The sequence below is a fragment of the Drechmeria coniospora genome, chromosome 02 (assembly GCF_001625195.1).
Source record: "Drechmeria coniospora strain ARSEF 6962 chromosome 02, whole genome shotgun sequence".
NCBI lineage: Eukaryota > Fungi > Ascomycota > Sordariomycetes > Hypocreales > Ophiocordycipitaceae > Drechmeria > Drechmeria coniospora.
The window spans coordinates 2437597-2458913 of NC_054390.1; the positions used below are offsets into that span (position 1 = coordinate 2437597).

The 21317-nt window shown below is 58.4% G+C and overlaps 8 protein-coding genes across 8 annotated transcripts; 4 read left to right on the forward strand and 4 right to left on the reverse strand.

The window, feature by feature from the left end:
- Positions 1–1098: 1098 nt before the first annotated feature.
- DCS_03800 (ubiquitin hydrolase) lies at positions 1099–5220 on the forward strand (the record flags this gene model as incomplete). Its single annotated transcript, XM_040801113.1, has 10 exons — positions 1099–1318; positions 1378–1525; positions 1606–2065; positions 2170–3112; positions 3169–3815; positions 3871–4007; positions 4062–4491; positions 4561–4875; positions 4926–5055; positions 5111–5220. 10 exons carry the CDS (start codon positions 1099–1101, stop codon positions 5218–5220), a joined length of 3540 nt encoding a protein of 1179 aa, XP_040656146.1.
- A 689-nt stretch (positions 5221–5909) lies between these two features.
- Positions 5910–7756, reverse strand: DCS_03801 (asparaginase; the record flags this gene model as incomplete). The annotated part of the gene is made up of 2 exons (XM_040801114.1): positions 5910–7309; positions 7576–7756. 2 exons carry the CDS (start codon positions 7754–7756, stop codon positions 5910–5912), a joined length of 1581 nt encoding a protein of 526 aa, XP_040656147.1.
- Positions 7757–9237: 1481 nt separating this feature from the next.
- On the forward strand, positions 9238–9627 carry DCS_03802 (uncharacterized protein; the record flags this gene model as incomplete). Its single annotated transcript, XM_040801115.1, has 1 exon — positions 9238–9627. One exon carries the CDS (start codon positions 9238–9240, stop codon positions 9625–9627), a length of 390 nt encoding a protein of 129 aa, XP_040656148.1.
- Positions 9628–9678: 51 nt separating this feature from the next.
- Positions 9679–10179, reverse strand: DCS_03803 (uncharacterized protein; the record flags this gene model as incomplete). Its single annotated transcript, XM_040801116.1, has 1 exon — positions 9679–10179. The coding sequence occupies one exon, from the start codon at positions 10177–10179 to the stop codon at positions 9679–9681; it is 501 nt and encodes a 166-aa protein (XP_040656149.1).
- Positions 10180–13440: 3261 nt separating this feature from the next.
- DCS_03804 (Serine/threonine-protein kinase bur-1) lies at positions 13441–15411 on the forward strand (the record flags this gene model as incomplete). Its single annotated transcript, XM_040801117.1, has 6 exons — positions 13441–13589; positions 13698–13779; positions 13838–13940; positions 14025–14421; positions 14479–14670; positions 14751–15411. The coding sequence occupies 6 exons, from the start codon at positions 13441–13443 to the stop codon at positions 15409–15411; spliced, it is 1584 nt and encodes a 527-aa protein (XP_040656150.1).
- A 328-nt stretch (positions 15412–15739) lies between these two features.
- Positions 15740–16429, reverse strand: DCS_03805 (uncharacterized protein; the record flags this gene model as incomplete). Its single annotated transcript, XM_040801118.1, has 2 exons — positions 15740–16018; positions 16178–16429. The coding sequence occupies 2 exons, from the start codon at positions 16427–16429 to the stop codon at positions 15740–15742; spliced, it is 531 nt and encodes a 176-aa protein (XP_040656151.1).
- A 1428-nt stretch (positions 16430–17857) lies between these two features.
- Positions 17858–19613, forward strand: DCS_03806 (Snf1 kinase complex beta-subunit Gal83; the record flags this gene model as incomplete). Its single annotated transcript, XM_040801119.1, has 3 exons — positions 17858–18681; positions 18935–19496; positions 19566–19613. 3 exons carry the CDS (start codon positions 17858–17860, stop codon positions 19611–19613), a joined length of 1434 nt encoding a protein of 477 aa, XP_040656152.1.
- Positions 19614–19963: 350 nt separating this feature from the next.
- DCS_03807 (uncharacterized protein) lies at positions 19964–21043 on the reverse strand (the record flags this gene model as incomplete). Its single annotated transcript, XM_040801120.1, has 1 exon — positions 19964–21043. The coding sequence occupies one exon, from the start codon at positions 21041–21043 to the stop codon at positions 19964–19966; it is 1080 nt and encodes a 359-aa protein (XP_040656153.1).
- Between the last annotated feature and the right edge of the window lie 274 nt (positions 21044–21317).

A 21317-nucleotide genomic window follows, 5' to 3' on the forward strand; every position in this document is an offset into this window, starting at 1 on the left:
AGCCCGCCGACTGCAGATCTCTCCTTCTCCCCTTCCGTACCTGCGCAACCTACCTGCGTGTGGTCTTGCCAACTACTACCTGGTACCTGCACCTCCCCCTATACCTACCTCCTACTTGCTGCCTGCCTGCTCTGTTCGTTACCTTGGTACCTTGGTGCTAACCTTGTCCGCTGCCTAGTGCTGAGTACAGTACTAGCACGGTACTCCACGGAGCACGCCGCGACGGGCTTCGGCACCAGCGCTCCCCATTCTTCCCTTCTCTTCACCTCTCGTCTCGCCTCGACTCTTCGCCATCCGCTTCGTCCCCGTTCAGGCAAGAAGACGAGTGGGAAAATCCCCCAAGGTCGCTGGCTGGCTTGGCTTGATTTTCCCCAGTCGCTACTGCTGCGCCCGCGGCCTTCGTTTCAGTAGAAGCCCGGGCCGTGGCCACCTAGCTTGACGTCGACGACGCTCGTTGCGCCCGCCCAATTCACTGCCCGGCGGCAGCTGCTACCCCCAACGTCCCGTGGCCTCGTCGGCAGCGACTCCGGCCTCGTCACCAGCAATTCCCTCCCGCCGGCGACCCTGAGGCCCCCTCCCGCCTCCGCGCGCGCCCCTGTAACCTGCATCCGCCCGCCATGGTGAGCTCCCCCTCCCCCGCCTGGCCCTTTCCCAAGCTCTCTCCCGGCAGACGTCCACCGGCCTCTGCACGCGCTGCACCCTGGCTTGCACCCATCGACTCTTTCGCTTTCTATGCACTCATCGTTCGCATGCCTGCCGAGCTCTTGATGGCTTGACACTCGAGCCTCCTCCCTCACTCCCTTCCTTCTTGCCGTCTCCTTGGTCCATTCATTGCCGCCTGCCCTGTCCTTCACAGCCCACGACCTGTTCGGCAGTCTGCCCCTCCGGTTTCGAAAACGAGCTCCCATCGCCACATCATCCGCTCATCATCCATCTCCCGTTCGTCCGTGCCTTGGCCGTAACAGCTTCTTGAAAGTACCATCACCATTCATCCCTGCATCTCTTTCTTCCGAGACTGCATCCTGCCATCCTGCGCTTCTCCTTTGCATCTCGTCTCGGCCTGCTCGTGCCCGAGGCCAGATGTGTCTTCGTCACGCAATGGGGCGATGCCATGACCGTCTGCCGCACCGGAACAATGCTGACCGTGTATCCCGCCACCAGAGCTTTAACATCGACTCCCCGAACGACATGGTCATCGATAACGACGAGTACGGTGCCGTCGCTGACGCCTTCGAGAAGGAGCCCGTTGCCATCATCCACCCCGACGACAATGGCGAGACCGACCGGCAACTTCAAGACCTGCCAATGGCTAACGATCGTGCGTCAAATCCTCCACGACCCACCGTGATGTCGACTGCGCTGATGTGCGAGCCGCAGACGAGACAATGAAGGACCTGGTGCTTCCGCCGTTGATAGACGAGCCCAGGATCCTCCAAGACTTCGAGCACACTTGGACCGTCGAGAACTGGCGTAGCCTGGGCAAGCGGGAGCACGGTCCCGTCTTCGAGGCCGGCGGCTATCCATGGTGCGCTTTCACCACCACCGATTCCCCCCCCCCCTCCCCCACACTACCGTGACCTGCCGCTGACCCTGCCCTGCTCCCAGGCGCATCCTTCTTTTCCCCCACGGCAACAACACGGATCAGTGCTCCGTCTACTTGGAGCACGGCTTCGATGCCAACGCCGTTCCCGACAACTGGAGTTGCTGCTTGCAGTTTGCCCTCGTGCTCTGGAACCCCAACGATCCGACCCTCTTCACCCACCACGCAGCCCATCACCGCTTCACGAAGGAGGAGGGGGACTGGGGCTTCACACGCTTCGTCGAGCACCGGAGAATGTTCAACGTCACTTGGGAGCATGGCAGTCGCCCGCTTTGCGAAAACGACACGGCCAACATCACGGCCTATCTGCGCTTCGTCGAGGATGAGACGGGCGTTTTGTGGCACAACTTTGTCAACTACGACTCCAAAAAGGAGACGGGATACGTTGGCCTAAAGAACCAGGGCGCCACCTGCTACCTGAACTCTCTCCTCCAATCATTGTACTTCACAAACGCGTTTCGAAAGGTGCGTTTGCCACCTTGCTGCCGGCCGTCGCTGGTTGGCTGACTGACTGACTGACTGCCTGTCGGCCTGCCCGCCGTGCTTTTCGGCCGCTAACCTTCGCGCAGGCCGTGTACGAAATTCCGACGGAGAATGAAGATGACATGATGAACTCGGCTTATACCCTTCAGCGACTTTTCTACCAGCTGCAGACGTCGGAGCAAGCCGTCGGCACCAACGAGTTGACAAAGTCCTTCGGCTGGGAGACCCGGCACATTTTTGAGCAGCAGGACGTCCAGGAGCTCTCGCGCAAGCTGATGGAGCGAATGGAAGAAAAGATGAAGGGCACAAAGGCGGAGAACAGCCTCTCCAAAATGTTCAGCGGCAAGATCAAGACGTACATCTCCTGTATCAACGTGGATTACGAGTCGAGCCGCGTCGAGGACTTTTGGGACATTCAGCTCAACGTGAGCGGCAATGCAGATCTCGCCGCCGCCTTCCGGGACTATATCCAAGTGGAGAAGATGGACGGCGAGAACCAGTACTTCGCCGGCGACCAGTTTAAGCTGCAGGACGCCAACAAGGGCGTCATCTTCACCAGCTTCCCCGACGTTCTCCACCTCCAGCTCAAGCGCTTCGAGTACGACATCCAGAGGGACATGATGATGAAGATCAACGACAGATACGAGTTCCCCGACACGTTCGACGCCGCCCCCTACCTCACGGATGATGCCGACCGGTCGGAGCCGTGGGTCTACCAACTTCACGGCGTCCTCGTCCACAGCGGCGACCTCAACGCCGGCCACTACTACGCGTTTATCAAGCCGGAGAAGGATGGCTGGTTTTACAAGTACGACGATGATAAGGTCACCCGGGCCACCATGAGAGAGGTCATGGAGGAAAACTTTGGAGGCGAATACCGCCCCGCAAACGGCTTCCCTCGCGCGCCTCTGCAGAAGAAGGCGCCCATCATGCGCCAAAACAGCGCGTACATGTTGGTGTACATCCGGCAAACGAGGATCGACAGTATCCTCTATCAGGTCACCCAGGAGGATATTCCACGGCATCTGCGTGAGTGCTCCCCACGGATGTGCCGGTCCGGAACCACGATGCTAACGCGCGAGAAGACGAGCGGTTCGACGAGGAGAATGCGCTCAGGGAGGCGCGACGACGCGAGCAACGAGAGGCCCATCTGTACATGATAGCAAAGGTCATCACGGACGACACGTTCCGACGGTACGGCGGCACCGATCTCTGCGCGTTCGACGCCGATGCCGACGCCGACGACGCCGCGCCAAAGTCCTACCGGATCCTTCGAACCATGAGTATGGAGGAGTTCGCTGTCCAGGTTGCCCAAGATATGGGTCAGGACCCTGCCAAGGTGCGGCTGTGGCTCATGGTCAACAGACAAAACAAGACGATTCGTCCCGACCAGCCGATCATGGATTTGCGGCCAACGGTGGAGGAGATCTACAACCGCGCGGCCGCACATCGCGACACGAGCCTGCGACTGTGGGCCGAAGTCGCCGATGAAGTTGGTCCGGATGGCGAGCCCATCTGGCCGTCGTATCAGAGTCAGGCGAACGGCGTCATTGTCAAAAACGACACGATCCTCCTCCTCCTCAAATACTTTGACCGCGAGGAGCAAACGCTGAAAGGCGTCGGCCACGTATATATCGGCAAGGAAAAGAAGGTCGAGGAGCTCGTCCCTCTGATTCTCCAGCGGATGGGCTGGGCTGGGCTGCAAGCGGACGAAAGACTGCTTCTCTGGGAGGTAAGCGATTCTGCCGTCCCTGCTTGCCCGACCGGACCGAGACTTACGACGACAGGAAATCAAACCGACGATGATTGAGCCCTTGAAGCCTAAGCAATCTCTCAAGCTCGCCGAGCTGCAGGACGGGGACATCATTTGCTTCCAAAGAACGGTCGAGAAGGCGGGACAGGCTGAAAAGCCGGTGCAGGAACCGTACGTTTCGATGAGCGTCGGATGTCGGGATGCAGCTGTTGCTGACTGCGTTAGAAATCGGACCGCCGAGCACTTCGAGGATGCGAAAGAATACTACGACTTCCTGGAGCACAGGAGGACGGTTCGGTTCCACCCCCATCCTACCCGGTGCGATCAGGATCAGTACCCCCCGTTTGACCTCGTGCTCAACGCCAAGATCAACTACGACACAATGTCTGAGCGAATTGGCAACTACCTTTCCACTCCCCCCACACACATTCGTCTATGGACCGTCAACGGCACCACCAACAACCCCAAGGCACCGGTCCGGCGCAGCACGAACCCGACTCTGCGACAGATCTTGAACCCGATGGGATCCAACTCGCTCAGCTCGACGCAAAGAAACGACGCCTTCTTCTTCGAAGTATTGGAGATGAGTCTCGCCGAGCTGGATACCAAGAAGAGCGTCAAGGTTGTTTGGCTGGCAGAGGGAATCACCAAGGAGGTAATAACGTCAACGTTCGCTTCTCGTTCGCCAAAAGATTCCCCGGCTGACGAGCGATGAAAAACGCAGGAGCTCTTCGACCTGCTTGTTCCCAAGACTGGGAACCTTGAGCACGTCGTCCAGGCCCTCGTCAAGAAGGCGCAGATTCCCGACGAAGCCGAGGGTGGGCCGATTCGAATATACGAGGCAAGCACTAACAGGTTTTATCGCGAGCCGCCTCGGGACGGTCCCGTCTTGAATCTCAATGACTACACGCAGCTGTACGCCGAACGTATTCCCAAGGACGAACTCGGAGCCGATGACAACAGTTTCGTTCACGTCTTCCACTTCCAGGGCGAGCTTAACCGGTCGCATGGCATTCCGTTCAAGTTTCTTTTGCAGGAGGTGAGTCGCCAGTCGCCGGTTCTACGTTGCGTTGACTGATACCCGAATAGGGGGAGAAGTTTGTCGACACCAAGAAGCGTCTCGAGAAGCGCACCGGTCTGAAGGGCAAGAGCTTCGAGAAGATCAAGTTTGCCGTCATCCGACGTTCAAACTACTCGAAGCCGCAGTACATCAACGACGGTGAGTACTTCGTTGAGGACTTGGCGGATGAATCCTGGCTAACGGCGAGTTGCAGATGACGAGCTCTGGAACATGGTTTCCCCTGAGGACGACTTCTTGGGCATGGATCACGTGGATAGAACCCGGACATTGCGGAATGGAGTCGGTGATCTTTTTCTCAAGTGACGAGTCGTGGATTCCCGAAAGTTACGATGACGAGAAGTGGGATTCTGTGAGCGATGCGACGTCTGGACATGAATGTGAATGTCTTTGCATGGTGCATTATAGCGGCACGGGGGCCCACGCGCTTCTTGTGGCAGTGTCGATTACCGGTAGATTCTGGTTGGTTATGGCCATTCTGTCTGGGATACAGCAAGGGGTGCATTGATCTCGGTGCGGGTTGGGAGGGGGGCATGTTGGACAAGGGATGACGGAGTGGGTGTACATGGTACATTCCTTCGTTGGCATTCATTCTCTGACAAGAGCAAACGCGCTGCAGCAGGTCGAGCCACTCATGGATGATTAGGCAGCATAATAGTAGCAAAGGGCAGATATGCTCGAACGAGGTAATCACATGTCTGGCAACGGATATGTTGGGAGTATTGTTGTTCATTGCGTGACGTTTCGTATCGCATGGCCTGCCAACCACTCGACGGAGACGGCACGGACGGGGGAGGAATACAGAACAAGCAACAATGATTACTCTAGCAATCTTACACGCTTCTAGAGTGGGCGACAGGCTGGCTATGAGAGTTTGCTGACGTTGCATTCCGTTGATCCAATGGCATAGGCAAATGTTCAGAACGTATGAGCGGCTGGCGTGCAGGCAAAGGAGCGGCAGGGGCACCGACGCCCTCTGCTTCGTCACCCACTCGTCACTGCTCTCGCTCATTCGTAGCGTCACGCGCGTGCTTGGCGAGAGGCCCACGCTCAATCTCCTCGACGGATAGGTGAGCGCCGGCGAGCCTCAGGAGCTGGGCACAGTCTTCCTTGCCGGAGAGAATGGCGAGAAAGAGAGGCGAGTTGTCGGCACGGTTCCGCTCATGGACGCTGGCGCCGCGGCGTAGAAGCTCAAGCATGATCTCGGTATTTCCGGACACGGCGGCGAGGTGCACGGCCGTGTTGGCGGCGTAGTCGGCTGTCTGGAGCAGCTGGCTGCCCTCGCCCTCGAGAAGTTGCTTCACGACGCCGACCTCTTCGTTCTGGATGGCGTAGCCGAGGGCGGCAAAGGCGGATTCCTGAGGGGTAAGACGCGAGGCGGCCGGATCGAGGGGTGCGGACGGGTGCGAGAAGGTCGGGTGCGCAATCTCGGTCATCTCGCCACGCAGAGAGCGGGCGAACTGTTCGGCGACTTCCTTGCTCGAGAGGCCCGGCAAGGCGAGCAGGTACGAGAGCTTGGCGAGGGCAGCCTCGGCGGTGAGGTCGAGGCCGAAGATGACGCCGACGCGACCGAGCTGGGTGCCCGGGGCATAGACGGGGGAGACGAAGCCGCTGACGCACTGGCTGACGTTGACGACGATGACGCCGCGCTCGACGGCAGCCTCGATGACTTGGGTGAGGCGGCCGTCGACGCCTCCGGGGACGTTGCCCATGCCAAAGGTCTCGAGGATGAGACCGCGCAGGCCAGGCAGGTGGAGGACGGCATCGACCATCTCGGGCTTGATGCCGGGGAAGATGCGCAGACAGGCGACGTGGGTGGTGTCGAGGTGCTTGTTGACGGAGAATTCAGCTATGGCGGTGGGTCGCAGGACGAGCGGCCAGTTGACGCTGATGCCGAGGCCGTTGACCTTGGCGAGGGGTTCACAGTTCGGGCTGGCGAAGGCCTCGAAGGAGGCGGCCGAGACCTTGGTCGTCCGGTTCCCGCGGTAGAGCTTGTGGTGGAAGAAGAGGCCGACCTCGGGGATGACGTAGGTGCCGGCGATGATGAGCGAGCCCAAGAGGTTGTCGACGGCGTCGCTCTGGAGGGCAAAGATGGGCGCCTGGGAGCCGGTGAGGATGACGGGCTTGCCGAGGTTGGAGAACATGAAGGAGAGGGCGGATGCGGTGTAGGCGAGGGAGTCGGTGCCGTGGAGGATGACGAAGCCGTCGAAGAGGTGGTAGTTTTCCTTGACGGTGGACGCCATGGCGGCCCAGTCAGCGGCCTCGATGGAGGACGAGTCGAGGAGAGGGTCGAACTCGAGGATGCCGTAGCGAATATGGCGCTGGTGGGCGGTGGGAGGGGTCCGGAGGGAGTCGATGGTGATGAGCTCGCCATTTCGGTAGGCATGGAGCTTGACTAACCTTTGTCAGCCGGCGCCGCGGACGCTGCAAGGTGAGGGGGTTGAGTGTGGTGAGGGAGCGTGTGGGTAACCGAGTCCGCGGTCGGGTGAGTGAGTGAGTGGGTGAGGGGGTGAGAGTTTGTGTCTGGGAGCGAGAGTTTGTGTCTGGGAGTGAGAGAGTGCGTGGTCGGTGATTGGGAAGTGATATTGTGTGAGTGCGAGTGTACGGGCGAGCGAGGGCGCGTCCCCAACTCGTGAGTGCACGGAGGCAGCTAGCTCTCACCATCAAGACCCGACATGTCGTTGAAGGACGGCCGCGGCTTCATGGCGCTGTCCAGGAAGCCTTGGCTCGGGGTGAGGCCATCAGGACCCTCTTGCATGCATATCGTGCCTCCGGTGCCGATGATGAGGACACGAGACTCGGGGAGATCGGCGTCGATCTGGTGAAGCTGCGATGGTGACATGTTTCAAGGCGCAAGCGGATGTTGAGGGAATGGAGGAGGCATGTACAGTCGGTCGGTAGATGGAAACGATGTGTGGACTCGATTTTCAAATTTTACTTTGGGTATCATCTGCTATCAACCGCTTGTGACAGGCAAGGCCAAGGCAACGGTGGTGGGAAGTAGACGAGAGGACGGGATGGGAAACCCAGGAAGGGCAAGGCAAGGAAGGCAGACCAGGACGATGGACGTCGAGGAGGAGAGGAGGTTGTGCAACGATGACACCAATCGAATCGTACGTATTAGTGGCCACCATCACGGCATGGGTATGGCGACTGGGTGCCGATCTAAGTAGGTGCCAAGTGGATGATGAATGGTGGATGGTAGTGCGAAAAATTATCGTTGCTTTAGTCATAGGTACTGGCGTTTGGGGGGAAAGTGCGGTTGACTCGTGAGGCTGAGGCAGCTGCTCACGAGACACGAGACGTGGGAGTAGGTAAGTACTTACAACTAGGTGTACAGTACTCCGTACAGTAAGTGGGCGTACGCTGTAAGCAAGTATTGCCAGTACATGTGCACCTTTGGTTTAGGGAGTACTGCAATACGAGGACCCCGAGTAGGGATGTTAGTGCACGTTTCTGCAAGTACTCCGCTCTTGCATGCAAGTGTCTGCAGTGCGCAGGAAGTGGCAGTACAACTAAGTAAGTATACAGAAGTAAGTACTCCGTATTGTACAGCCAGGCACCCACGTCACTACTGAATACTTACTACCTCCATCCACCTGTGTAAGTACAATACAGTGGGGGCAAACAGAATTTATGCCTTTCGAAGTAACGTTCCTTGTTGCTAACACGGGGACGATACTTGATCGGCGATGAAGACATACTGTATTACAGTACTTGCCGTATTTGCACAAATGCACCTACCTTGGCAGTACAGCAGGCAGGTGCATGTCCTTGCAATACTCCGTACTGTGCATGTACATGTACTGTACTAAGTAGTAGTAGGTGGGAAAGGTAAGGGACGACAACTACTTACTACACCTACAGTAAATACAGTGCAAGTAAGTACAAGCACACATGTACATGCACACTTCTATCACACGGCTTGTGCCTACTTACTTGTAAGTAAGTAGTTGTGCTTCGTACACTGGTTAGCGAAAACTACTAGTAGTGTGACTCAGCCATTCAAGCAAGTACAAGTATTTGCAGTATTCACTCTTGACTTATCGCACTCCGTACTGCAAGCAACAAGTACAAGCATGTTTGCTTTTTACTGGATTATTCGCCAGTGACTCCGTCTTTCTCCGTCCTGCCGCATGATACATCGCTGGCCGGCAAGAACTTGCACGCCACGCGAAGTCCGGCTCGAGTATGATGGGACATGCTCACCAGTTGAAGTCGGCAGAAGACATGCACCGAGCACGGCGAACGAGCGTCAGAGATGAAAAAAAAAATGCTTGCTGCTACAGACCACACAAGTACTGTCCAACCATAGCGCCGGGCATGCCTTCCGAGCATGGTTGGTACCTCGCGTGGGGGTCCATCGCTGTGGATACAAAACAATGCAGATCGACCTTCAACCCATGCGTCAAGTCCATCGGCGGGCGACTGCGCGTGAAGCGCCGACGAGGGCGCGGCCAAAAGGACTTGCAAGTCACCGTGACGTCGGCCGGGGAGGGACGAGTGCTGCGGCTGATGCCTTCGGTGGTTGAGAGGATGACAATGAGGAGGAGTCAGTCCTTCGGCGACGATGCGGCCGTGCATCACGACACACCAGAGCCGCCGACGCGTGCGTGCGCTTGGTTCGATGTGCTCCTGCTCAACTCCACGCGTCTTGCCCGCAAGGCCCTGTCGTCGGCACCACCACCATGGCGCCAAGCAGCCCAAGGCTGAAGATGTCGAGTTTCCTTCTCCCTCCCCACCCCAGTCGGCCGACGACGAGAATTAGAGAAACAAGGGCCCGATGGCAACGGCGGCCGCGGCAGCGTACAGAAGACTGTTGGCGGCAGAAAACCCGACGGTCTTCTTGCTGCCACCCGACGTCGAGGTCCCGTTGGTGGCCGACCTGGATGTTGATGAGGTCTTGGAAAGAAGGGATTTGCATTCAGCGTTGATGGTTTTGTACATCTCGTCCGCCGTCATGGAGCTAGATTGGTTTTTGTTGATGCATTGAAAGCAAGGCATCATGGCCTTTGGCATATCCATCTCCTCATTCTTGCAGATGCATGCAGTCACCCGCTTCACCGCGGCAGTCAGGTTGTCGTCCGAGGAATCCGTCTCCGTTGTCTGCAAGCACTTTTGAAGGGCCAAGGCTGGGGACTGGCAAGTCGAACGGCAGGTCTCGGGCAGCTTTTGTAGACCCATCGAATCCGCAAAAGCTGTCTCACTCGCTTGCGCGACGAGAAGAAGAGTGGTGCCGGCGAGGGCGAGAAGGTTGGCGTGCATGGTGAAGATGTCGGGGTCGTCTGTGAATAGGAAAGTCGAATATCGAACTGAATATCTCGTCCCCCTTTCTACGACGGGGTTCCCTCTCTTTATAGGTTGCTCGCTTTCACATATATCCTAGGGATATCGTTCGGTCGACCCGGTCGGGGTGGGAAGCACGAGTAATACATCATGACTGGATTTTTCCGGTGGTACTCGTACGTTGTATGGAGCACGGAGTACAGTGCACCTACTTACATGCACTTATGTCGGCGAAAGTACTTAGGTGTGCTTGTAGGTGGACTCGCTTGAACGCCCAACACCCAAGTAAGTGAGTAGAGTACTTGCACTGTGGGGTTCGGAACACACTGATTCCTGCCAAAGTAAGCAAGTCCTCCGTACTCCGTAGGTGCACTTGCGCTGCGAAGTACAGGTACAAGCACGGTTGTACTCATTACATGGAAGTAAGTAAGTACGTTGGTCGTGATGTCAATGGATGGATTAGTAGTATTCTTGTACAAGTAGTGGTGGGTCTTATTTTGTCGGTTTGCACACGTTATGAATACGACCCATACTTGGTGTCATGCGCCACCATGTATTACGCGCTACCGCGTGCATTTACTTACATGTGCACTTGGTTGCACCCTGTGAGTATTTGTACATGTACGGAGTGCAGCCACTGTAAGAGTGGAGTGCCTGGCAAGAAAACGGGGCGACCGTGTCCGTCAACGGATCAATACTTGCACGTGCTCGGAAATACAGTACTAGAATACACCAAAGTACAAGTACAGGCGGGCGAACAAACGAGTGTCAGCGTGTGCGTGCATCCTTGCTCGTTCGTCAGGTAATAATAGTGCGTACTTGTACCTTCTGGTAGGGACTACTCCGCAAGTGTACAGTCTACGGGGTACCAAGGTGGTAGTGCACTGTTGTTGGGCGAACACACAAATAATCCTGTTAGTATAGGAGCACTGCATGTTGGTAGTGTACATGTGCGTTGTAATAAGAAATACCCCGGTATTCCATAAGTAAGTAAGTACTTACTTAATTAAGTACTGTACGGAGTAAGTACGGAGTAAGTACGGAGTACTCTGCACATACTTACTTAGAGTAAATACTTGTAGTTGTACGGAGTACTGTAAGTACCACTAACTGTACTTATATTATACATGCGTCCTTACCCGCGCCGGCTGGACACCATTATTGTCGGGGTAACAGTACGGTGCCCAGAGATATTAGACGGGGGTGCCCTGATCTGTAAAACATCCCAAGTGCCCATTCATCTGGATGGACATGTACTTAATTACTTGAGTACTCGGACAGTACAACTACTTACATGTACGGAATAATTAAATGCAAGTAATTTACAAGTACGGATACGGAGCAGTATTAAGGATGGAGTACGGGACCTGTGCTGTACTCTACAAGTACACAAGTACATCTATGTGTACTAAGTACAGTGCACGTACGGAGTATTACTTGCAAATGTGCAGTACACTTAATAGCTTCTACTGTACGTGACTTTGACTTGGCCTCTTAAATCGTCCGATCAGTCCCAGAAAGAGTCAATCAAGTGCCTCGGAAGATTTCGTACCAGTCCCCTCCGCTCCGTACTTGCGTACCAAGCACAGCACTACTGTGCGGGGTAAGTACACTTACAACTACTCGCAGTAGTACGTAATACAGCAGGCGTACAGAGTAAGTACATGTGCAGGACTCTGTACTGGGGTCTTGCTTGTAATTACTTGTACTGTAGTAATAATTACTGGCACAGCAAGTGCGTACTAGGTTCCTACGTCTCCTTATGTACACCTAAGTACAGTAGTTGTACAGAGTACACGTAAGGTGGTAGCACTTGTGGTGTGCAAGTAAAGTACCTGTGTACACTTACACTTGCCCAAGTAACAGTGCAATAAACTACAGTAAGTACAATAAACTACAGTACAGTACTCCGTACTTACATGCAATACGGTCCATGACGTCTTTGGCGCTTGACTGCATTCCAAGGTAATAGTACCGACCAGCTCGAGCAATGGCAAGGGGCACGATATCATATATTACTATATTATATCCACATCAAAAGTAGGTCGCGGGTATTGTCTTGTTTGCCCGTTCCTGCTATGACTACGTACTTGAGTACATACAGGCACCTCTCTCTCAACGCCCTTTCTCGTCGAAATGCGTTGATGGACGTAGAATGCCGCGTCGGTCCTTTCAAGCAAACAACCGAGCGTTCCTTTGACATTGTATTTACTATCTGCCTCTTTTTCACGCGTCGAATCCGGCATGGGCGCCCCATCGCACGCGGGAATCGATCATGCTCGAAAGGGTGCTGACGTGGGCTCCGTTTGGAAGAGGGATATTTAGAACCGTGGACGGCTGAACCGTAGCCTCTCGTTCAATCGATGGCAGTATGAACACTGTACCCCGTACATGTCAATACTTGCAAGTTTTCGTTATTGGTGCTCTGATCCAAACCATCCATCCTACACACATGCATTTGTATCTGGCCACTGGGGGAAACGCCCGTGCATTCTCCCATACAGACAAGTGTGTACTCCATACCTAGGTACTAACGTACTGTAGGTACCCAGCTTGGTACCCAGCTTGTACATGTACTACGTACGACCAGTAGTACAAGTATTGATACTGTAGGCAAGCAGTGTTTGCAATGCCTATACTGGTACAGTATGCCATACGCAAGGCGGCGGATGCAGTATGTAAGTGGTATTCAGATTGGCAGGCATTCATAACGTGTGCACGTATGTGGACATGTGCTGCGAGGCATAAATCTACCATAGTTGTGCCGTAACACCAACATGTTCGTAAGTACTTACTTGCCTGTAAGTAATTACTGTAAGTGTACCTACATGAACGTCGTGGCTGGTGCGACGAGATGACGATGCACCAAGTGGGGCAGCTTGGATCAGTCCAGCCTGGTGGACTGAGCCAGAAGGGGGCAAGAAGTATTACTGTAGGCAACTGTTTGCACCTACTGTACTCCGTAGCTGTAGGTACTTGCAACATCAGGCTGTCGTCTGACAAAGCAAACCGCCGTGCCTAACCGTCTTTAGTTGGTTCCGCCACGGCCAAGCACGTTACTTCGTTGCTTGCCATGTCTGGCACTTGCGCCCGACCAACCGACCTACAGTACAGCAGTAGTTTGTGCTCCGGATCCTCTACACCATCGCTCGCAATTCTACCCATTCGCCGGTTTGTCGGCATCGATAACGCTTGTAGATGCCGTCCTTGTCACCGCCCACCTAGATCGCTGCCGGCGCCATGGAACGCGCTCCCGAGCCGATGGCCGGCGGCACCTCCTCCCCGCGCTCCTTTGCACTTGCTCACGTGCGCCCCAAGTCGAGCTTCGTCGGCTGCTCGCGCATCTCCGATTACGACTTGCAGGGGAAGCTGGGCGAAGGAACGTTTGGGTGAGCGCCTCGGTCCCAATCCCCCCCCCCCGCCGTGCCCGCCTCGGCGGCTGGCCGGCCGTGACCGGAACAGGCTGTTGGCTGACCCCGGTCCCTTGACGCGAATAGCGAGGTCTATCGAGCTCGGTCGAGGAAGACGGGCGCGCTCATCGCGCTCAAGAAAATCATCATGCATCACGAAAAGGATGGGGTACGCCGCCGGCGGTGCTGGACCGATCCTCCTGCGCCGGTCGCTGACCTTGACCCAGTTCCCCATCACGGCCCTGCGAGAGATCAAGCTCCTCAAACTCCTATCGCACCCCAATGTCCTCCGACTGGAAGACATGGCCGTGGAGCACCCGACGAGATCGAGTAAGCAGACGCGACCGCCCGCCCGCCCCTCTCCCCCGGCGGGATCCCGACCGAGCCTTCGTTTCGCTGACACGCCGCCGACAGCCGACAAGCGCAAGAAACCCATCATATACATGGCGACGCCCTACATGGACCACGACCTGTCGGGCCTTCTCGACAACCCCTCGGTCCACTTCAAGGAAGCGCAGATCAAGTGCTACATGAAGCAGCTGCTCAAGGGCCTCAGCTACCTCCACGACAATCACATCCTGCACCGCGACATGAAGGCGGCCAATCTTCTCATCAACAACCAGGGCATCCTCCAGATTGCCGACTTTGGCCTCGCCCGCCACTACGACGGTCGTACGCCGCAGCCGGGCCGGGCCATGGGCGATGGCCGGCGTGACTACACGGGCCTCGTCGTCACTCGCTGGTACCGTCCGCCAGAGCTCCTGCTGCAGCTGAGGCAGTACACCACCGCCATCGACGTCTGGGGCGTTGGGTAAGATAGGCCACCTCGCCGAGGCGCACCTTTGCCGGCCACGCTAACAAGCCTCAGCTGTGTGTTTGGCGAGATGTTGGTGGGCAAGCCCATCCTCGCCGGCGAGAGCGACGCGAATCAGCTCGAGTTGATCTGGGACCTCATGGGCACGCCCAACGACGATAACATGCCCGGATGGAAGCGGCTCCCCGGGGCGGAGCACCTCTCCCCCCGCTCGAGGCCCGGAAACCTGCAGAACCGGTTCAGAGAGTAGGTTGCCGACCTTTGATCCATGCGCCACGCCGCGCACCACCACCGCCGTCGTTCCTCTTCTAACCCGACACCGGCAGGTTTGGCTCGGGGGCGATAGTGTTGCTCAAGGACCTCATGAAGCTCGACTGGCGAACGCGAATCAACGCGGTTGATGCTATGGAGCACTCCTACTTCAAGATGGCGCCCCTGCCATTGGAACCGCACGAGATTCCGACGTACGAGGAGAGCCACGAGCTGGATCGGAGAAAGTTTCACGATCGCAAGGCTGCCCTCCCGCCAGCGCCCAAGGGCGGGACCGTCGGCGTCGGCCCCGACGCCAACGGGGCCACCGCCGGCTTCAACAGCAGCGACGGCTACAGCGGCCGAAATGGCATCCACGGCGCCGCCGGCAGGTACCGAAGCGGTCATGACGACCGGCGGCCGGCGTGGCAGCGAGATCGTGGACCGACGTCGCGACCGCCGCAGGATCGACCGGGCAATCGAGACGACGTCGACTACCGGGACCGGGGGCCGCCGCCGAGAGGGCGGCTTCCCGCTCGAGGAGCCGACGTGGACACGTACATACCAAGCTACCCCCGCGAAGACGCGGGACGACGTAGGGATGACCAGGCTCGGGACGATCGCCACCACTACCTGAGCAACGATCGATGGAACGAGCGGGACCGGCGGACGAGAAGCCGCAGCAGATCCCCCATCCACGGCAGACGAGACCGGGATCGCGACATGTACCGACGATGACGGGCGCCAGCGACGAAGCTGGGCCGTGGCCTCGATTGCGCCGGCCGCATGCGATTGCCGGCAGTAACCCACCCGTCGGGTCTCAATTTCTCTTCACGAAAGCGTCTCGCAAACGCTGGGGGTTGACGCGGAGCCTAATATCGTCCTCGAACGAAGCGCGCATCGGCGCTGGCTGGCAGGCAGGATGGAGCTGCGAACGGCAAGGCTTGTCAACGAGCGTGCGTCAGGCGACCCGACGTCGAGGATGTCGTGCCCCTTGCGGCCGTGTATGAAGCAGAAGAAAGGGTACCAGTAGCTACCAACGTGATGTGTCATGAAACGAGGTCGATCACAGGTCAGAATCGTCATCCTCCTCGTGAATGGTCTGGGAAAGCAACCCCGACGGCCGGCGGTGTCGAACCGGCGACGCATCCCAGTACCAATCCGTCTCTAGGAAGGGCTGCGGCGCGCTGGAAAGATCGCGCGACGCCTTTTCGTCCGACTTGTCCGATGGCTGCTCGTCTCCGCCCTCGGCGTCATCGTACATGCCCAGGTTGGTGGTGATGAGGGAGGAGGAGACGCCGACGACGAGTCCGCAGATGATTCCGATGGCGGCGGCGGTGCCGAACTATCAACGTGAGCTGTGGAAACGAATGGTTACGAGCCGTTGACTTGTCCCTACAAATGTATACAGTGGCTGCGGCGAGACAAGAGCGTGTCAGCTCCGATGCCGTCTCGAAAGCTGGTCCCCAAACCCGTCGACCAGACGAGGGCCGGGTGGACTCACCTCAAGACTTGCGACGAAGGAGAGAACGACGCGGACGCACGACCAGAGGTAGGACGCAATGTAGATGGCAGGCGCGCAGAGAGCGAGGAAGAAGCTCGCAGCGTACGACAGCGGGATCCAGAGCAGCCTCAGGGGCAGGGCAATCAGGCGGCCCAGCCATGAAAGGTACCAGGACCAGCGGACGCTCCAGAGGCCCCGGGCGACGACGGCGACGGTGTCGAGGATGGCAGACGAGGTGCTGGGCTCTGACATGGCAGGCGAGCTTGGTTGGCGAGATGGCAGAGCTAGAGCATGGCGATGGATGGTGGTTGACAAGGGATGCGCATGGCAGGGCAGTACTGTGTGGACTACTTGGTCGTGAGTTTGTTGACCTCGGAGCTGTTGCCACTGGAGAGAGAGGGTCTTGAACACGAGGGAAGGCGGAGGAGAGCTATTATATAGCTGTGCTTACGAGACTAAGTTGGTCCGGAGTACCGAGTACAAGGAGGTGTAGCTGTACAGTGCTTGTACGGAGTATGTCGTCTTGGTATGCACTTGAACAACAAAGAAAGTATACGTACTCCGTAATAAAGCACTGAATATGTACAGTACTGTACATGTAAGTACTCGTTCCTGACAGGCACTTGCTGCAAGGTGCTTCACTCTGGTATCGTACTAACACTCCGTAGCTAACAAGGTAACTAACTGCCACCACAGCAAGTACATGTACGGAGCCTAAGTACAGTAAGTGGGAGGGAGGTACCTTGCGAGGTTGCACCGTACTTGAAAGTAACGTGCGTACTGTATCAACGCCTAATGAATCACTGCGTCGGGATGTTGGAGCAGCAGGCGGGCAGACTAGGTTCGGCCCAGCATCAACATTAAACTCCCTGGAAAAGAGCGTTCGTGGATTACGGTGTGGACATGCACGTAAAGGTCAGCTCGTCCCGACATGGAATCCGCAAGGACGTCAGCGTTGCGAAACTAGAGCCGCACCAACACCCGCACTTCCGAACAGCCAGTTCTCCGCATCGACCAACCACTGGGCTCGTGGGCTGTTGGAGCCAAGTAGTAACACCTGCGGCAGTAATAATACCAGCTAATTGTACTGGTACATTACTGGTACATCGGCACGTAAAACTTAGAGCCTACCACCTAGAACCTACCACCACCAGCGAGCACCTCAGTTCTGGCGTCTTGGTACGCCGCGCTCAGCGCTCTGCAGTGCGTGCACGCACCGACCATCACGCCAACCAACCCGGTCTAGGACGTTCGCCTGTCCATTGCTCCTCAGACAATCAATCAACAACCTCCCGGCGACCGATGAATCCATCGTCGCCCCCGTGCTGCGACAACTCCTCGGCCCTCCGCCATCGCCGAATCCCCGTTCGCGCACCGCCCTCGTCCTTCTCGGCCGCCCGCTGAGGGTCCAGGCCTAGCGAGAGGGATCGTGGTTGGACCGGTTTCTGCCTCTCCTCCCGCCGCAGCCTCGCATTCAACTCGTCCGCCCGTCCATCCATCCATCCATCCATCCATCCACCCATCCATCCTCCGTACCTCCCGCGGCAGGTCACGCGACCTCCTGCCGCCCACCTACCCGCCTCAGCTCCCCGTCCGTGTGACGGCCCGCATCTGCTCCCCTGCCCGCGGCAGCCGAGTAGGTCGCATCAAATCAAATCGTCACCCGGGCGCGTCGGGACCATGGGGAACAACCACTCATCGGCCTCCAAGTCGCCGGCGCCGGCTGCTGCTGGTGCAGGCGCTTCCCCGCAGACGCATCAGACGCCGACGCAGACGACTTCGGCCGACAAAGTCAACCAGCAACAACATCAGCAGCAGCACAGTCAACACCAAGGCAGCCCGCATCACCACGATTCCGCCCGCGGCAGCCAACGCAGGGACGGCCGCAACATCATCGCCGCCCACACGACGCACCGCTCGGCCGCGCCTCCGGAGGCGTCGCTGGCCCTCGCCCAGGGCTCGACCGTCGCCAACCGGCCGAGGAGCAGCCTGCCGGGCACCGCCGTTTCCTCCCTCAGCGGCTCTCCGCTCAGCAATCTCTCGTCCACGCCGGCGGCCGGGTCGAAAGCCATCCCCGCGCGGGACGAGCCCTCGAAACCGGTCGACGTGCCCGTCGAGCCGTCGCCCCTCCGCACCGCCCACCGCGAGCCGCCCCAGGCCGACGGCCATCTCGTCTCCAACAGCAGCATGACCGACATGTACCTCCGAGGGCCGCCGCGCCTGCCCCTACCCATCGACGAGGAAGTTCACACGCCGGGGTCCCCGATCCTGGCCCCCGACGAGGACCTGGGCGACGTCGAGCTCGGGGAGTGCTCCGACGGCTTGACAAGAAAGAGTTCCGCCGTGAGCCAGAACACGCTGGACGAGGACGAGGACGAGGAGCTGCGGGTCGACAAAACGAGGCCCGTGGTCCCGACGAGGCTCGAATGGAATCGCGGCGGTGAAAAGGTCTACGTCACCGGCACCATCTTCCAGTGGAACCGGAAGCAGAGGTTACATCCTGTGTACGTCCGATGCTACCGCTCCCCTTCCCCCCCCCCCTCCCTTCCACCCCCTCGCCCTCGCCCTCGCCCCGTCCCCCTGCCCGTCCCCGGACCTGGCCCTCATGGCAGAGACACACGCTCTCTTCATTCGGTTGCGGACATATGCCGTGCGCCCGTGGCGTCAGGTTCGACGGTGCCACAAGTCATCGGAGTGGTGGGCTCTGGGGGATTTCGAGCTCGTCGGACGACCGAATCGCTGACTTCCTCCTCGCAGCGAGGGCAAGCCGGGATGCTTCGCCGCGACGATCCACATACTGCCCGGAACGCACCATGTTCGCTTCCTCGTCGACGGGATCATGCAGACGTCGCAGGATCTGCCCACGACGGTCGACTTTGGCAACAATTTGGTCAATTACATCGAGGTCAGCCCGGACGATGTGCCTGCGGCCCAGAAGCGCCCGGCCCGGCCCGGCGGCGGGTCGGGGAGTGCTTCGCGAACCAGCTCGCAGGCAAAGGACCAGCCCAGGGCACCGAGGGGCAAGGCCGTCGACCCGCCGGAAAGCTACCACAGCGCGATCCCTCAGTACCTGGTCGACTTTGACCAGCCCGAGGAGTCTTTGGCGTACAGGAACGCCGTGTCGGCCATCGAGAAGCTGCCGACGCCGCCGAGCCTGCCGGGCTTCCTCGGCAAGCCGATCCTCAACGCGGCGACGCTCATGAAGGACGACAACAGCGTGCTCAACATGCCCAACCACACGGTGCTGAACCATCTGGCGACGAGCAGCATCAAGAACAACGTCTTGGCCGTCTCGGCGACGACCAGATATCACAGCAAGGTGAGCCATCCTCCTGAACCGTGCCTGCGTCCCGGGCCGTCGCCAATCTAACGCGTCCTCCGGCGGCAGTACGTCACCACCATCATGTACAAGCCGACCTCGGCAGACGAGGGCTAAAGGAGGCCCCGCCCACGTCTTGCCATGCGGCACTTTCGCTTCCGGCACACGAAAGATGCGCCTGCGCTTTTCGACCACTCGGTCATTCGATTTCTCTTGGCCCACCCTTCCCCCGTAGTGAGGGTGGAAATATTGTTAAGATTAGAACGACGGGAGGGGCCGCCGTGGGTACGGCAGGCACCTCCTCGTGCCTTCGCTTTCTCGGGTGCGTACAGGTAGAGCCGCCGGCGCGTCTTGCTCGACACGACCGAGTGATAGACGTGAACGGTACGGTACAGCGGGAAGGGAACTACAGGCAGGTCGACGGGGAGCGGGCGGTGACTTGGAAGATGGTATCGTGGGAGCCTTGCTCAGTCCCTCCAATTGACATAGACCTCGTCGGTCCTAAACCTCTGCGTGCACTGGCTCTCGGCCAGCTTGGTTCTGTACCCCATCTCGTAGGCCAGCAGTCCCGCGTGGGCGATCATGATGCCGTTGTCGATGCAGAACCTCTCGTCGGTGGCGTAGACGCTCCCGCCCCTCTCGCGCGCCATCTCGCCCATCATCTCCTGCAGCCTCTCGTTGCAGCCGACGCCGCCGACGATCAAGACCTGGCTGGTGCCCACGTGGGCCATGGCGCGCTCGGTGATCTCGACGAGCATGGCAAAGACGGTCTCCTGCAGGCTGAAGCAGAGGTCGGCCGCGGTGAAGTCGGCCTCGTCACCGGCGGCGCGCATCTGGGCGGCGAGGGCCTCGGCGCTCGCGAGGATGCCGCTGAAGGAGCAGTCCATGCCCTTGACGGCGTAGGGCAGGTCGAGGAGGCGGCGGCTCTGCTTGGCGAGCTGCTCGATGTTGTATCCGGGGGCGGGGTCGTTGCTGATGGCCAGGATGCGGGCGAAGCGGTCGAGGCAGTTGCCGACGGCGATGTCGAGCGTTTCGCCAAAGATGCGGTACCGTCGCTCGGCGTAGGCGATGACCTGCGAGTTGCCGCCGGAGACGTAGAGCACGACGGGGTTCTCGGCACCCGTGATCTGGCGGCCCATCTCGATGTGGCCGACGCAGTGGTTCACGCCGACGAGGGGTTTCCCCCAGAGCAGGCTGAGTACGCGGGCGGCGACGGCGACGCTGGACAGGGGCGCGCCCATGCCGGGCCCTTGGGTGAAGCAGATGCAATCAACGTCGCCGGGCGAGACGGCGGCGACGCGCAGGGCCTCCCGCGCGAGAGAGACAAAGTGCGACCGGTGGTGCGCAGCCGTGTCCTTGGGGAGGAAGCCTGCACCTGGCGGGGGGACGAAGGTGTGCCGCAGGTTGGAGAGGATCGTCGTCGACGAGGCTGTGTGCTGCATGACGCCGATGCCGAGCTTGTTGGCGGAGCCCTCGAGGCCGATGGCGATGTAGGACTTCTTCGTCGGCGAGAAGGCCGAGGAGGGTGAGGCGCTCGTTGTCGTCATGATGATGACGGCTCGGGACAAGGACGTTTCAGGAGAGATTTGGTAGCGAAATGGTCAACGAGGAGTGGTGCGAGATGGAGGGGGGGGTCGACCCCTATCGACGAGCAATCGGCTGCTATAGAAACAGCATGTGCATGCGTCCGAATGGCAAACCAGATGGAGGAAGAAATACGAAGCAGCCGAGGTAGATGGGACGCTTAAACAAATGGCCTTGTGCTTTCTGTTGTTGGCGTGCCTGCACTTACTGTCGAGCCAGATAATTGTCACGACGTCC